The following is a 17,242-nucleotide window of genomic DNA, read 5'->3' as shown; positions in this document are numbered from 1 at the left end:
AAATGATGTATAGCACAATCTAGGTAAATTTTTCACGTTTTGAATTTATGAAAACAATTCCTGTCCTTGATTAAAAAACCACCAGTCAAAAATTTTAAGCCAATTTTGATGTTGCCATGCAGTTTGTAGCACTCCAAAAATATGAAAAAAATTTTTTGGGAAATTATTCCTCCAACTTGAACTTAAAATTAAAGTAAGGATTAGTCTCATGATGAAAGATGTGAACTAAGCTTGAAAGCTTCCTGTTCAAATTTATACAATTACGCTTAAGATGTTCTAACCCTACGCACAGTCCTAACCTTAATCGCGTATATAAGAAGTCCAAGGTAGAGCCCAATTTTGAATCTTAGCCTAAGTGTAAACACAAATTCAATTTAAAGATAAAATCCAAAAGAAAATTTTTTGTTTCCAATGTCACGTCATTCTTTGCATTGAATTGAGCATCGCTTGCTTCATGTAAAACCCGAAATAGTGCTTATTTAAACTCTTTCTCATGACTTTGCTCTACCAGTTGACCTCTCAGATTACACGCGCTAACCGTATAGAGTCCCGAAGTGATTGTATGCAACACTGTCTCATCTGAGACGCTATGAATATTGAAGTCTCCCATTGTCAGTACAATTCTTCCGTTCCTTTCCTGTCTATCGTCACTTTCATTCTTCGTTCACCCTTAACTGTCTGGCATGAGTCATGTCATTATTTGGTACCTCGACGTCCCCTAATGTCCCTAAAAGGGTTCCGCGGTTGGGGAAGAAGTGTGGTCAGCATTTGTGTGAGTATGTACCTTCTTCGCAGTCTTTCGGTGGAGTTATTCAAATTTTTACAGTTCTTTTGGGAGCGGTTAAATAAGTTGGCGGTTCAAGCAACTTCCATCATTCATTGCGCTTTGTTTTTGTCTGACGAGCGGTAATGTCTTGATTTGTGTATGCTTAGCTACTCGAATCTGATGGCATAAATGGCATACACTATACATATGAATAGTACAGTAATACCAGTGTTAGTAACAGTAAGGGCATTATGCTACGAATTTTATTTATAACTGATAACGATAATTTGGTGTAATGGTTCAGGTCGCAAACCGTCTTGCACGGCTATATGCGGGGTTTCGCGAAGAGGAGCGAGCATGAGTGACTATGGTTCGTTCGCTCAAAGAGATGGGTTTTTCACCGATGAACATGGAAGGTTGGTTTTTTTTTGCAAAGTTTTGTCTTTGTTTATACTTACTCGGATCTCTTATTCCCATTCAAGTTTTCATACTAACCATATGTAGTTCAGAATTTCCTTCAACACATTTAACTTTGCGATTATTTCGAAGGAGTGATGAGAAAGACTTCGCGTCAACCGGGCAGCAGCTTCCTTCTGGCGATGTTGGGAAGCAGCTGCCTGCTACAAGCTTTGGGCAAAAATTTCCACCTCGTACCAGCCAAAATATTGAAGAGCTGCAGCTCTCAAATGACGATATTCGCGCACCAGATCTTGAAGATGTCAGGAAAGCCGCCAAACGCTTTATTGAAGCAACTATTACTAGTACATACGGTTAGTTTATTGAAATGTTCCTTCAACTAATAAAAAAATTTTTACGCTTACATTGAAAATGGTAGTAGTAAGTGGATTATGCTTTACTTATTGAGTCCAAATTGATTTGCTTTTGTTTTTTCTCATCTTCACTATTGTAAGGCTCCCATATGCTTCATAGTTAAAAGGATGTTTTGTGTTTGGACAACACTTTGATGATATCGCTTTCATGTAAACTATCAAATTGTTCCTTCCACTCAGTGCTGTTATAGACGTGGTTTACGTAATTTGGCTAAGAATAATAGCGTCTTCTCTACTGATGAAACAGATCAAAAATGACCTTGCATGATTTCAGTGGTGTTCTGTAACTTCACCTCGTTCGTATCATCTTTTTTCTTAAACTACATTGTAGTGTAAGAAAAAAGATGTTCGGAACAAACGGAAGTGGTATTTTAGGCTTACAAAATCAATCTGTAGACAAATGGGGCACCACCTATAATGGTGATGTTGAAGATACCGAATTTGCTCATGTTTTGGACAACTTGCCGACCTCTTACGATGATTTTGAATCAAAAGTGAGTGTAATTTTAAAATCTAGAAGTAATTTGTTCCGAAGTTTCAAAGTCGCTTCGTAATTTCTTAATTTGACGTTACTGTTTTTCAGGAACTGCACCTTAAATTAGAACGTAATTTATCGAGTCCACTAATGACTTGTCAAAGTCCCAATGCAGATTCTGGACGTGTATCTGCTGGTTCGAGTTTGACAAAATCTTCTAACATGTATCTCTGTGATGCTGGAAGTAATCCACCAGATGCGGACGATCTTGAAGTACGTCTCTTTTTTATATGTGTGTAACGAAATACTTTTTTGATTTGTACAATCTAGAGTCTTCAAATGCGCATCCCGTACTGGCTCCGAATTTTCAGGTTGCGATGATCAATCAGTCATTCGAAGAACAACAAAAGCAAACTAAGCTCTATGCTAGTCCCGGTTTAAAAGATCTATTCTATTCACAACCGAATACTACTGACGACCGTGTTACAATTAAAAATTTTGACAAGGAAGCAGTTAACATCGCAAAACATTCATTGCTGGTTGCTGCTGATACCCATAAAAGTGATTGCACTGAGGGACCACTTTTCCCTACGGATTTATTGCTTGCCGGTGTATCTACAAAATCAATCATTTCCAAGGAATCATTGACAATTGGTTCACCATGGACCGTCTACAAAGGTTAGAATTTCATATTGTGAAAGTTATTGCTATTAGATGTTCAATTTCGTCTTGGTAATATATCCCATTTGCAGAAAATTTTGTAAAAGAGATTGGAGCACAAAAAACGTCCGGAGGTCAGGAGGTCGCAAACAATCCGCTGTCACCCAAAGCAAATAGTGAATTCAGTTCAGGTCCTCAATTTCCACAATTTTTTCTGAGCTAGTTAAAAGCATTATTTGTAAACTATGTTTCAGAGTTTTCCGGCGTTTTTGTTTTTGATGCTCAAATTTTCTCATTGTGAAAACTGACTTTCTAGGTCAGCAAATGCAGGTTACTTCAATGAGTGCTAAACTCTTCATTTGTCACAAGCTTTCCTGAATCTGTCGGTGTAACTTTTAGACGATTGCAGCGATATCAGGGAATTTGATTATGATGGTGGTTCTTTTGGCGTAGAAAAAATTTTTTACTATATGGTAATTAATGAAAAAACAAGCGAATAATGAAGTGATAGTGATAATAGCATTCAATAGTAAATAAGAATACCTTTGGTGTGTTTAGATAGTATTAATTCCTACCCACTTTCAGAGACTAGTATCAGCTAAGAGTTTTTGCAGTTAGGTATCATTCCTTGTGATTATTCATGAATATCTTTTAAGCATCGCAAGAAGCATTTGGCAGTTCACTTGTTTCAATGAAAGTAATGTCAGCTTTGATGGGATCTCAGCATGTGAAAGGACTTCAGGCAAACATGTTTATTTCATTGTACCATTTTTCAGAATTTTGAAAGAACGGTTATGATCAAGAAAAAAAGCCGGTTTTTCTAAATGCACTGCAGTCAGTTGAGGCATTTTAGAGATTTTTTCGCCTATTATCTTCCTGCTTCATTTTGAGAACGATAGTTTTTCCTTTGAATCATTAACTTATTGCAGAGACAGGTAAGACTCAGACTAGCCACTGTTTTTTACCGTATTTGCCCTTTGTGAATCACTTCAGTTGTGTGAATTGTTTATCATCTTAGTCTTCGAAAATGGATGATAATGTAGTTGGCATTTGTTATGTTATGCATCTTTGTGGGCTTTAGACTTAAATTGTTTTATGTAGATATTTGTTTTAGAAACTTCATTTTCTTTGTAACGATATCAGTTATGTTTGTAGGATATTTGTACATCTGTAATAGATGATAGTATGGATGCTACTGAAGCTCTAGCTGTAGATGTGGTCGAAAGTCTTTTCGACAGAAGCGGGCTGGCTGAAACTTCATGTACTGCAGGAGATTTTGATAACCAGGTTTAAATTTGGCACGTTTTGCAAAGTATTGAACTCATACAACATATATACTCATACTCGAACTCATACAACATATCTTTCGAAATTCAAGATTTACAATTTCTAAGTAATAAGTGAAAGATTGTTTCTTCAGATCACTGGACGAAATAGTATGATATATTTGCAGCTTGTAACGGAAGTCGGAAATAAAACTTTAATGAATTCAAGTATTCCGCAGTTCTATGTAATTTCTACTTGGAACTGTTTGCAGAATCTGGTAAAAAGCAATAATGAAAACGATGTGCTAAAATCGGGCAATGGTAAGCCAACTTCTTTGACGGAATTAATAAGTGGTAAAAAGAAAGAAGGATCGGTAAGTAAAGAACAAAAGGAAAAAGATGAAACCGTGATATCCAGCAGCGATGCAGTCGATTCGTGGGAGGAACTTGACAACGATGACTACAGCTCCAAACTTGTTAATGAAGTTCGTGTTATAACCTGAGAAATAAATTTTTGGAACTGTAATTCTTTTTTGGACATATTTATGTGAGTTTTTCCAGTTGCACTTCCTTTGAAGTAAATGCAGAGAATCCTCGTAATTATTCAGGATGTTCTCCGCAGTAATTAATATAACACTGTCTTTCCGCTTTTAATTGATGAGTAATATGAAGTGTTGTGTAATTTCTTTAGATTTCCAGTTCATATCTATTTCACAGATCGAAGTAGCGATGTGTAAGGTGAAGATTCGGAAGCCGAAGATGAATTACTTTAGTGGACCTTCTGTTGATCCGTGGGATGATAATTTATTACCACATGTTTTGGAAGCCTTCAATCTTCCTGTTAAATTTACCGAAGACGATGTGAAGCAAGAATTGGCCAAACATGATTGTGCGAACGTCGCTATTTATCCTGTTGATGACACGCACTGTTTGGTCGTCTTTGCCTCAAAAAATGCCGGTAAATTTCGGAGAGTGTTGTAATAAGGGAATTGATGAATAATATGGAATCATTAGTTTAAGAAAAAGTCTGATTGTAGCTCTGCAAGCGATGATTGCTGTCCGACAGCAGCAAAGTATTGCTAAAGTGCGACTTCGTTCGTTGTGTGATGCAACCAGAGCTACACAAGAAAAAGCTCGTAAATATGAAGCAATCCTTCGCCCTCATAAGCAACGTCCTCAAACAACACCACTCGTGGCTCGGCGTCTCATCGAGGGTGCTCTTGGCAAACGCGCGAATGTTTCGGCACAACAGATCAGTAATGAAAGAAAACAGCTGAAAGATGCGAAAGGTTAATAGGTGTTATATTTTTGTTCATCCTTACAAGAAAGATGTACTGTAGCAGTATTGTAGTAAATATGGACAGGGATTTCCGAGTAAAAGCAGTTTTCAGTGGGTTCAAATTATTTCTGCTAAAATATGTAATTATGAAAACTCATGTGAGATGAGAGAATTTTTTAATCTTTGCCTACGTTTCAGATTTGAAACAAGCGAGGGCTGCAGTTTGGGAAGATGGTCCATAAAAATGTTTCTGGGGCGTGTCGTAATTTTCGTTGGGTGAACCAAAAAAAGTGCAATTGCAAATAATAAAAGCAGCGTAGTTGGTGGAAAATTGGTAACGATGCAAACTGCTTTTCTTGAAAAATTTCCAATAACTCGTTCCATTTTAGTGCTGTAAGAAGAAGTCATAATCAGTTTGTCCAGTTTGTTCTTCTGTTCAGCAGTTTCTCTTTTTCATTTACCAGTATTTTATTTGTTTTCACTTCATGTTACCTTTAACATTTTTTCAACTCCATCTCGCATTCTTTCAATTGTTTTCATGACGTCACGCTTCTTTCACATTACTGCGTAGTTTTTTCAAAGCAAGCGTGAGTCTTTTTTATCTGCTGTTTACAGATGTTATGTCCATTATCTTTTGTGAACATGATTATCACTGTCACATTGTTTTCTATTTTTAAAATCAGCACTTACCATTTTTTTGCCATTTCTTTTGAAAAGAAAAATTCGCATCCAACGTATTTTACTTTTGCTACGTTTGCTTTTATATTTTGCACTTTTTATATGGTTTCTTTTGTAGCGTACGTATTGACCAATTCTAAAATGATTTTGCAGTGAAAAAACATCGTGTTTTCTGGCATGGGCAAACTTGGAACATTTTTTCATATATGTATGAAAAATGCGTCTCTGTGACTTGCAGCTTTGTTGCAGGACATTCTCAATTGCTGGACATTTAATCCAGTGCGGTTGCGTTAATGATTTCGTCTCAACCCTGTTACAAAGCTACACTTTATTGTCGCTTTGCAGTAAATGTATGCGAAGTTTCAGTGCATGAGCTAGATTGATTATTTGAAATACATTGCGTTGTTTACGACCATTTAAGAATTCTATTGCACTGATGTCTTATTTGTTGGAATGTCACTACCTACATATATTTTCAAACAAATGATTTTGGTGATCAAATGAATATCTCTATAATTAGCGGTCAAAGCACACGATAAAAAGCCTTACTTTGTGGCGCTTTTTGATTTGTTTTTCCTCTGTCGATCTTTTATTTCTTCTCATAATTTTATTTTGTGTTAAATTTCTTGCTTGTAAAATTTTCAGTTCTTTTCAGACAAAACTGTGATTCGTGCTAGCACTTTGTGTTTCTTGCTGTTTGCTTGGCACCATCAGTAACGACTTTCTTTTCCTGTCATTTTCGTTTATGTGCTTTTTATGAGGCATATTTTTATGCTTAATGAGTGATGTATGTTTTCGCAGCACAGGTCTTGGGCTTAAATTCGAGTTTTGCATGGTTTGTTTTCCACTTTTGTTCCGTTTAAAATTGATTACTCAAAATTTCGACCGCAGTATTTTAATTCTCTCTGTGTGTGTGTGTGTGTGTGTGTGTGTGTGTGTATATGTATGTTTGTGTATGTGCGTGTGTGTGATATACCATCGGTTTTTTTCGTTTTTTTTAGTTACTGAGCTCGTCGCAGACTGTGTTATTGTTTGGATCACTATAAAAAAAAGGTGACGCAACATTTTTTTTCCTAATTTGCTCTTTGATAATATTGTACTGTTGAATTCATTACCATCATCTTCAGTAATAAATTTCTATGGAATTCTGGTCGGCACAAAATAGGTTTAATTGCAGGACATCTAGAATTCTTACTAAAGTTGTCGTATGAAATGTTTCCACATAGAATAAACTTCAGGATAAATTTAATAATTGTGAGATGTGATGAGCATTAAAAGAAGTGTGGATGATTCATCGAAACAAGATGGGTTGTCTCCACAGTATGTAAAGATACGTAATGAATGAGTCGGTGATGGGAGATCATCCAATGGATTTCGATCATCAAAGTTCTTAGTACGATCCATATAAGTTGTAATAAAATCACTACTAACATGGTGTGGTCTTTGGTAGAGTAATTTTTAGAGGATTGGTTGGAATTTTTATACAAGAGAAAAAAATCCGGAAGGATTTGCTCACAATGCTTTCTGCTTTGAACATGGAAGGGACAATTATATGTCAATTCATTAGTAAAGATGATAAAGTCATAATTATGCAGAATTCTTACTTAATTATAAGAAGAAAATAATAAGCATCTTAAGATTCAGAAAATTTATTTTCAGTGTGCTCTGAATCAGTTTAGTAGTTTATCATGTGATGGGTTTTTGTACTACATATTTACTGTCAAATGATCAGCTTTTTATGATGCTATTCTGTGTCGTGAAGTTTTCCATCTCTTTATTTACCTTATTGTCTTTTCTATATTCTCATTAAAACGTAAGTGATGCAATAATGAGAACAATTAATGAGATGTTTTTGTCGCTATATCTATGGGATTTTTCTTTTTTTATAAAAATACAGAGTTCTGTTTTAATATATCCTGCAGGAAATGAAGTAGTCAAACGGCATTCCTAGTTATGTTCTTTGGCAAGCCATTTATGATAATGCAGCTTTTAACTTATAGCTTGTATATTTTTTAAGTTGCCATACGTAGCAATGCAACAAATTCCCACTGGCATTGTTTCACAGACTGACTTTTTGATGCTCCCCCAAAACAGTTCCAGTTTCTTGAGATCATTTGTTTTCTTTTCTTTCCAAAAGTACGAAAAATTCAATTAAAGACTTTGCAGCTCTCGAGGGAATTTATTGATATGAATGAGTGTACAATATTAGCTGCATTTTGATCACAACACTTGTTTGCATATGAATTTTGTTATTGACATATAATTTGCATATAAAATGGAATTTCTATCTAGTTGATGTAGGGTATGGGGATGAATTATGATGGTCCATCTGATCAAGTTGATAATAAATAAAAGTGTTTGGTATTATTAGCTTTCGTTTACACAGTGCTTAATCATAATTTAAAAAAGACTTCCTTTGATCAGTTCAAATCTGTAATGGTCGGCTAATTGATGTTATGAGTGCACTGTGAATTTTGCATGTGATGGATAGAATATAGCTAAAGTGACTGAAGAATTTTGATAGTGTTAGTGGTGGGAATAGTATTAACATAGGAAAATCAAAAAAAAAGATTTTTTTGAAGTAAGTTATTTCAATATTGAATGGTAGAGAAATATAAACTTTAAATATAATATTATTTCAGTTCATCCATTACTCGTTATTATATCTTCAGTACGAGCCATCTCTTTGTAATGCATACTTCCTGGCATACGGGACTTTTGAATTAGGTTCATTAGTTTAGACGTAAGCCATCCATTGTTACAGCAAACATCAGTAAGTAGGTTGCTTACAGTTTTAGTGAAAATGAGACTCTGATTTAATTAAACCAGATTCATTAAATAATCAGGATTTGTTCATATAAGTTATAATTGAATTATTGAGAGTAATAAAGAGTTATCAACATTTATTTACTTAACAGCATATAATACATAACATTTTTCAAGTAAATTATCCAAATATGTTTTGGATGTATAACTTAGTAAAAGAAAATATATATCAGACACTTGAGCATTGTTGATTGATGAGGTAATATTTTATATAAAACGCGTTTTATTGATCAGTGAAAAGTGGAAGAGGTCTGTGGGCAATTGAAACTGCAAGGGAAGAGGTATGAAACGGGGAGAAAGAGGTGGAGCGGGATGCTGCTACTACAACCGCTAAATGCTAAATGCTCTAAGCTTCTAGAAGCTTGCATCTTGTTTCATCTTTCCTAACTTTTTACTAAGCTAGTCGTACTAGTCGTAGTAATAAAATTGATTCTAGTTTTCATATTTGTTAAATCAAGGCGTATAATTCATCTTTCTAACAACTTTGCTTTTCTGCATCTTGCATTGCAGCAACACTATGTATGCTTTGCTTGCATTTTGATATTGCTAGTATGTCGTGATCACTTTTATTCTTATTTATTACTATTATCATTCTCACCACAATTATTTGTCTTTTTACTTTTTTATTAGTACTACCAATTATTATTGTTGTTTTGAAAATTTTAGAGCTTTAAAACGTAGTCGTTTAGAACTCATCATTTTGTCATTGTTCTGTTTAAATATTGAAAAACGAAAAGAACAAGTATTATTATTACGTAAGGATTTGTTTGCTCTTCATATTTTTCTATGAGCTGAAATTGATATCTTAGGTCTTTCGTTTTTATACTTCCATGAAGAAAACGGATGAAATATATCATTAATTGCAACATTTTCTTAGTTCTCATAACTCATTTTTTTCCCAGACATTGAGAAATTCATTATTAATATACGTTATATATTACATATCCATTGTCATATTGCTTATGTTATTATCATTTCCGTCTCATTATTTTCTGCACTCATTTCCATAATTGAATTTAAAATGAAAACTGCTATTTTACACATGATAAAAGTCGCAGACTTCGTTTTTCTTTATCGTCTAGTAAAGTTATAACTTGTTGCCACTTGTTTTAAATTTAGTAGTCTGTACTCCTGATCTAAAAGATATCCATCAACTGAAATGATATTCCAGATAGCACCAGATATAACAGGATATGTAACTGATGGATTTCATTACTGCTAAATTCCTGGAATTTTACTCATATAAATTGTTGCAGTAATCCTTCCGCACTGGCTTTTTTAATCACATCTGTTTGAATTAGCATAGTAACGAATGTTGTGCATGTGGTATGGTTGCAGGAAAATTTAATTTTTATATTTGTTTGTAGAACATTATCTTCGATGAAATTAAGATAGCAATAATATTTTCAACTTATAGATAAAATAAAATTAAAGCGCAGACAATGAGCTGTTGTTGCCCATGACAACGAAATTAGAGCGAGATCACAATCCATCAAAGTGTTTCGATTGTTCGGAAGTTAACTTTGGCAAAATTGATAAAATTCGTAAATCTTAGAAGAAGAAAATGTTTTAAATTCGAGGCACTTTTAAAATTATATATATAAAGATACGTTATCTGTTTGAACTAATATTTTGCTGCTGGGACATTCACTCTTTTCATACTTCCACACTCATCTTATCCCGACTAAAGTTTTGCGACAAGAAAACTCCCATATTTCAAAGAATGTTGTTTGGATTTTTGAAGCATTCTCGAGTCCAAAAAGCAAAATGTTTTTCCTCTTCACTTCTATCAGATTTTTGATCGTTCAGCAGATCTTTACTCGTTTTATTCTCTTCAGATTATAATTCTATTTGTTCATCCAATACTCCAGCATGAGCGTTTTTTTTTTCTTTCTCTCTCTTTCAATTAGAGATATTAGCAAATTATATGCCTCCTTACAAGTATTTAATGGATTGTTACAGTTGAGAATTGCTACCGCATGACTTCGATCATTTTTATTTGAATTTAGCTATGAAGCAAAAATTACTGGATTCCAATGTTTTTGAAATAATTGAGAAAATTTACTGCAGAAAAAAAAAATATTTCGAAATTATAACGATGAGTTGCCACTTCTACTGGCAGTAACATTAAATCATCAGTCATTTCCTTGTTGGTCTTTTCGACATCGATTTTTATTTAATGAAATGATGATGAAGTATCAAACGAAAAGTAAGGAAGGTATTATAGTATGATATCATGTATTAGAATTGCAAAATTAAACTAGTGATGTTCTCGAATTTCATTTTATAATATACCAACTACTCCTACCTTACTTTACAAAATCTGGCATAATCATTTATTGTGCTAACTGAGAACAACTACGATGACACTGACACTACTTCGACCTATCAGTTTTTCCAACAGCAGAGACAATAATAGGGAAAATGATCAGAATAGTGGGTTGAGCCTCTTTTTTTATTTGTAAGATTTAGGAAAAAAAAACGAGAGAATAATCTTCACCCTCTGTTATGAACCCTTGAATTAATCGGAAAATCAAAAAAAGAAAAGTGATCATTAAGTTAAAGTTGAAGTGCCTTCAGTTTAACATGCTTTGCTCTCCTTCAACATGGGGTATATTGGTATTCATAGATCTCGTGAATGCTGTTCAGTTGTTACACATAATCACACATAATTACACATAATTCGGAAATGATAAATTTCATATGAAAATCTAGTTATCATTATCATTATTTCATCAGTTATCTGATCAAATCATATCAATATACTTTCTCCCTGCGATTTGCTACAGTTTGTTTTCGCTAAATCATAATTGTTCAGTAATTGTTTCCCTTTCTTAATTTGAATATTTCAGAGATTCCTTAAGCATTATGATCGTTTTTAATTGTTCGTGTATTCGAAGAAAAGTAGATCCCTTTTTCCTGCTTAACTCACATTAGCAGTATCTATATGAAGATTTTCATAAACTGTTTATTGCTGATAACATTGCGTTGATGTGCATTCATTCATTGTGTTGCAGTCCATCTTCCACTCATGAAACGAAATTTTTATTTCAGCACTTTATTTCAGTGATTTCATTACAGTGTGTTAGGAAGCAACAAACTGATTTGTGGCACGATGTACGAGGAATTAGAGGTAACTTATTTGCTTTCCCCCTTCCAAATAATTTACATTGTGAAGAAAGTTATTCTGGAATTAAGTGTAAATGCTATCCAGATAAAGCAAACATTGCTTATCTTTCAATTCTTTTGGCTTTGAAAAATTTCTGCAAATCAGCTAAAAAATGGCAATCTTTTTTTTTCATTTAATTTAACCTTATTTAAATATCAAATTATGTCATCAATCTTTTAGTACAAGATCTTTAGAACTTGACAGCTGTTTATGAAAAAACAAAAAGAAAAATTCCAATTAGAAATATGAATTTCGTCCCTAACTCTTGAAAAAAAATAATCGTGTACCCACATAGCATACATGCATACATAAATGCATACCCACACTCAGACGCAAACACACATGTTTTAATATGTAATTTCGATTGCTTTTGTTGATACAGCTGTCGTCATCTAATTCTGTTTTTTTTTTTCTTTTATTTATCATTTCCATTTCGTTTCCCGGATTTATTTACCAATATTCGATTGTTGTGAACGGTATTACTTTTTAAGTTTTAACAAATTGTAGCTATCGAAGATTTCAGTCCTTCAAATTTTAATCCTTTTTCGAAATACCTTACCTACATACATTATTCTGAACTTTCATTCAGAATATCCTGCCGAAATAGAAATAAATATGACTGATAATGTATAATTACACACTCAGTTTCTTCTTAATTTCTTCCTTACTTTCTTCGTTCCGTTTATATACTCTACGAAACGATTACTTTACTCATGAACTTTTCCATAAAAATTCGTTTTCTGTGAGAGATGGATCAAAATTGGTAGTTGCATAAGTTGTAACAAGAAATTAGACATAATTTTATATTCCTATTTATAGTGATCTGTAATATTCGGCAAATAGATCAATCGTAGCTGAAATTAGAAATCGCGTTTATGATTCTTTTTTTACTTTCTCTTCAGTTTAAATATATTCTGTTACGTTCTCTATTATGCAAATATGCAGTTTCTTGCTCTATTTTCTATTATGCAAATATATTAGAGTTAGTTTCAAATTTTCATCCGAAATATGTCCCTCACAGATCCAATTCTATTTTTCTCTTAGCGTTTTGTTGAAAAACAATTAGTATTTAGAATTTGTACTTATTGTTGTCTTTGTTACTTTAATATCTTTGTTACTTTAATTTTATAGATGATTTCGATACAAACCACGAAGTGTGGCTTTATACACGTGTATGTTCAAGGCAATCTAGATGATCGAAATGGCAAGACTATCATCATGACTGTGCATGACGTGGGAACAAATTGTATGTTCCTTTAATTTTATTTAGTTATCTTCGAAATAAATTTTTATCGCTTTGTACGTAAAAATGGTGGAATAGTGAAGTAGTAAAGTAGCAGAGCAATTTTCTAGTTTATTTTTGTGCTTCAATATTTTGTTTCATACATTATTGTCAGATTCGTTCGAAGAATTCTGGAAGTAATCAATTTCCAGTGATTGATAATATGCTAATTATTGACAACCTAGCTAGCTTTTGCATTAAGATTTTTTAGCTTGACAGTTTAGTTATCCATTTCGATCATTCCCAGATTTTCTAATGAACACTGTGCTTTTATGAATCGTCATCTAGAGGTTATATCATAATGAACTGGCAAAAATGAAAAGCGTTTTTTCTTTCGTTTTTAATCAGCAAAGAGCTGTAACTTCCACATTTGAATTGACTGCGACATTTGATGTCATTTGCTTTTTTATCAGTTTGTTTCATTTAGTTTCACAGTTTAGTTATTTTGACAGTTATTTCTAAATTTCTAAACATTCCTTATCATCGTCATTACGGAATAGTGCTAAAAATTTTACCGCATCGTTCTTAGTGAAATTGCACGTACATTTATACTTTTATAAGTGTGCCTGTTGTAGGGTTTATGTATGAAGTCGCAAATTATTTTTGTTTATGTCATTTTTTAATTTCGTTTACAGATAAAAGTTTTGTGCGCTTTTGCAACCATCCGTCAATGGCTGATGTGAAAGCAAAGTCAATTTTTTTGCATGTTTGCATTCCTGGTCAGGAAGACAGTGCACTGGATTTTGTGGGAGAGTTAGTAATCACTTCTACTGTTTTATTTATATGACTTGAAGTATAGAAATTATTTGGTTGATATGATGAAATTTCTACTATTTAGAAAAGCTTGCACACATATTTTAAGAAATTGAAAACTTGTTTAAACATTCCTATATTAACGTTTCTTCGAAACGGAATTTTTGGTTCACTTGCTGTAAGGTTGCTTGAGAAAACTTTAATTTCCGCATTTTGATTTGGGAAACTTCCAGTTTTCCAACGCTTGATCAGCTTGGCGAAGATCTTGTTTGTATACTCGATAAACTGGATGTGAAAACGTGCATCGCATTTGGTGAAGGAGCTGGTGCAAATATTATTTGTCGTTTTGCTGTGAGTTATGTGCTTGCATTTTTTTTTTTTTTTTTGTTGCGCAATCCTTTTTTCAACGTAGTGCGCTGTATTCAGATGAACGCTAGGTTTAGCTTTTTTTATCACTCTTCTTGCTCTAATGAGAAATGGGTGCTAGGTTAGTTGTTGTGTTGTTAATATACATTTGCTATCAATGTATACTCTAATCTAACAAAAGTTTACAGATGTCTTCTCCAAATCGAATTATGGGAATTTGTCTGGTGCATTGTACTTCAACTACTGCAGGAATTATCGAATATTGCAAGGATAAAGTTTGTTGTAGGAATTATCTTTTTATAAGCAGTGCAAAAAGTGCAATTTTTTGTTTGTTGAGAATTAGAATTTATTTCGAATTTAAGGAAATCCCAGCTTATTATAAAGGACTTCATAATACAATGCACCTTCAATATTTGCTTATATATTGCTTGCACTTGATCTTTGAACCTTTCCATTCTCGTTTATTTTGTTTATAATTTGTTTACTATGAGCTATGTGCCTAATCGTTACAGCTCATCAACATGCGGCTTGAGTCAGGTGTCATGTCACAAGGTGCGTGGGACTACCTTGCAATGCACAAGTTTGGATCTGTAAGTTTATAGTTTCAAGGAGTTTTCGATGTAGTGAGCGAAATGCGATATTCATGTTTTCATTAACACATATAGTTCGGAAATAATTTCAGCTAATATCTTTTTTAGACCGACAAACGAGAAAAGCAGGCATATATTGAAGAACTGAAAAACTGCTTGAATCCGAAGAATCTTAGCAAGTATCTTTATAGTTTTTCGAAAAGGAGTGACATATCATCTCTCATTGGCACTAAGTTGGATAAGTTAGTTTATATTTTTGTCATCGAATGAGTGGCAAAATTCACTAAATGTGAGGCTTTGTTTATCGAAAAAAAATGAATGTTGCACCATTCAGGTTTTTGATTGTTACAAATTATTTATTTATTTCAACTTTCTATTTAAGAACTAGACTTAGATTTTTTTTAAACTTAGATTACTTTTACCACAACATTTAATCCAGATTGTTGATTAAAAATTAGTCTTGCATCTAGAACAAATTTATAATTTTCATTAGTAAGTGAAACATTTACAGCATGGATGCACTCTTGGTTACTGGTGCACGGGCATCACATTTACATACTGTCTACACTACACATAAGTCGATGAATAAGCGGAAAACGACACTGTTGGTCGTGGATAACGTTAGTGATGTGATGGCTGAAGCGGTTAGCTCTTTAGGAGTTGGAATTTGATGCAAACTGTACTTCAATATTTTCAATATTTTGCAATTAAATGATCTGTACCTCTCAAAATAGTTTGAATTTTTAGCCCGAAAAGCTGGCACGTTCGTTAATTTTATTATGTAAAGGTTGTGGTGTGTTATCTGGAGTAGCCATTCCTGGGATGGAGAGACAGCGCACACTAAGCAGGTTTATAGAATTTCCATATTATTTAGAAGGAAGAAGACTGAAATAAATTTTCAGATTATAAAAAGTGAAGATATGTTTTCAAACGTTTTTAGCTCAATGGAAGAAGCAGATCGTCCACGACGCTTTTCGCTTTCACAATCAACAGCACCTGTTTTTCAATGACATTGTTCTATATTTTCATAAAAGTGACCAATTTGGAGACCTTCTTTTTTGGCTCAAAGTTAGTTCAAAACAGAATTTCAGTGAGTGCATGGCACATCAGTAATTTGCATGAGTTGCTTTTTGTTTGGTACATGAAAAATCAGATCATTTTTTAAAATATCAGTTCCAGAAGACTGAAATCAGATTTCTGAGCACTTTCATATGTAGCTTAAATCACAAGCATCTAAGTTGATGAATCGATTTTCATGTACCATTATATCTCTGAATTCTGTTCGTCTCTTTCTCTCCATTAAAAAACTTGAAACTAACATTCTAGTCAAATCTCCTTGACACGCTTTTCATCCATAATGCAGCACACTTTTAAGGTAGGTAAAACTACCAAAATCAAGCTAGTTGTGTTCCAGTTTTTCTCAGTAACACTTTTTTGCCACAGCATGGTTGTTCAACACTTAAAATAGATCAAGTTTAACCACAAAAATAATGGATTCCTCTGCAATTTTTTTAAACCCATCTCCCTTGTATGCCAGAAAAATGCGTGAATGGTCTACTAGCTGTTTGTTTTTTCCAAGTGCCATTTCTTCCTTTTCTTTTCTAGGTTTCATATTTCAAGTGAGCGTCCCTTTCCCGAAATGATGGGAAGTCTTGACTCACAGTTCGATTTAAAATTATCCTGTCGCTTATTCCTACTAAACAACGCCATTTACTTTACCTCACGAAACTTCCAACATGATAAAGATGGATCATTGTCATCAACCTTGAAATTAATCCTTCTTTCTTAAGGATTCCTTCTTTTATAGTCAAATCCATTCCTTTTTTTATCTTGAAGTTTGAGCGGCATCATTATTCTTCCACATCCATTCAATATCCATTCTGCCCTTTGCATCAATTTATCATTGGCTTCTCGCCTCGCATCCTTGAACACTTGTATATATTATAACATACTTCACGGACGAAATAAAATTTAACTTGGAAGTACCTTAATTGTAAACTTGTATGTCTAAAAAATAGAATACAACAATCAGTGTTCCGTGCGCTGCAGAAATCTTGTTGTTACTAAATTTATTGGGCGTGAAGTGAAGGGAATTTCAGCATGTATTTTATACCATATAGTATGTGAAGTCATGAGCTTACGGAACATTTCCCTTGAAGCCCTTAGACCGAAGAATAAAAGTAGTGAAAGGATTTTTTCGTAAGCATATGACTATGAAATGCCAATTCTGTCTAAATCGTATGCCTTTCCTAAGGCAGGGCTGTGCAACATGTCCAACTAGTTCTATTCATCTTGTGAATTCT

General features: G+C 33.5%; 3 protein-coding genes across 3 annotated transcripts; 2 read left to right on the top strand and 1 right to left on the bottom strand.

The window, feature by feature from the left end:
• Window positions 1-1,123: 1,123 nt before the first annotated feature.
• On the top strand, window positions 1,124-5,517 carry Bm3218 (Uncharacterized protein; the record flags this gene model as incomplete). The annotated part of the gene is made up of 12 exons (XM_043073463.1): window positions 1,124-1,182; window positions 1,316-1,536; window positions 1,972-2,090; window positions 2,180-2,344; window positions 2,443-2,749; window positions 2,824-2,922; window positions 3,388-3,473; window positions 3,887-4,018; window positions 4,269-4,481; window positions 4,714-4,954; window positions 5,034-5,285; window positions 5,474-5,517. 12 exons carry the CDS (start codon window positions 1,124-1,126, stop codon window positions 5,515-5,517), a joined length of 1,938 nt encoding a protein of 645 aa, XP_042929397.1.
• A 6,377-nt stretch (window positions 5,518-11,894) lies between these two features.
• On the top strand, window positions 11,895-15,949 carry Bm7619 (Uncharacterized protein; the record flags this gene model as incomplete). The annotated part of the gene is made up of 10 exons (XM_001899552.2): window positions 11,895-11,912; window positions 13,080-13,194; window positions 13,866-13,983; window positions 14,217-14,334; window positions 14,538-14,624; window positions 14,862-14,939; window positions 15,048-15,181; window positions 15,451-15,583; window positions 15,687-15,787; window positions 15,880-15,949. The coding sequence occupies 10 exons, from the start codon at window positions 11,895-11,897 to the stop codon at window positions 15,947-15,949; spliced, it is 972 nt and encodes a 323-aa protein (XP_001899587.2).
• A 384-nt stretch (window positions 15,950-16,333) lies between these two features.
• Bm14429 (Uncharacterized protein) lies at window positions 16,334-16,756 on the bottom strand (the record flags this gene model as incomplete). Its single annotated transcript, XM_043073462.1, has 2 exons — window positions 16,334-16,397; window positions 16,659-16,756. The coding sequence occupies 2 exons, from the start codon at window positions 16,754-16,756 to the stop codon at window positions 16,334-16,336; spliced, it is 162 nt and encodes a 53-aa protein (XP_042929396.1).
• Between the last annotated feature and the right edge of the window lie 486 nt (window positions 16,757-17,242).

The sequence above is a fragment of the Brugia malayi genome, assembly GCF_000002995.4.
Source record: "Brugia malayi strain FR3 genome assembly, contig: Bm_v4_ChrX_scaffold_001, whole genome shotgun sequence".
Classification (NCBI taxonomy): Eukaryota; Metazoa; Nematoda; class Chromadorea; order Rhabditida; family Onchocercidae; genus Brugia; species Brugia malayi.
Note: the sequence above shows the minus strand (reverse complement) of the source record. Positions and strands in the feature narration are given on the sequence as shown.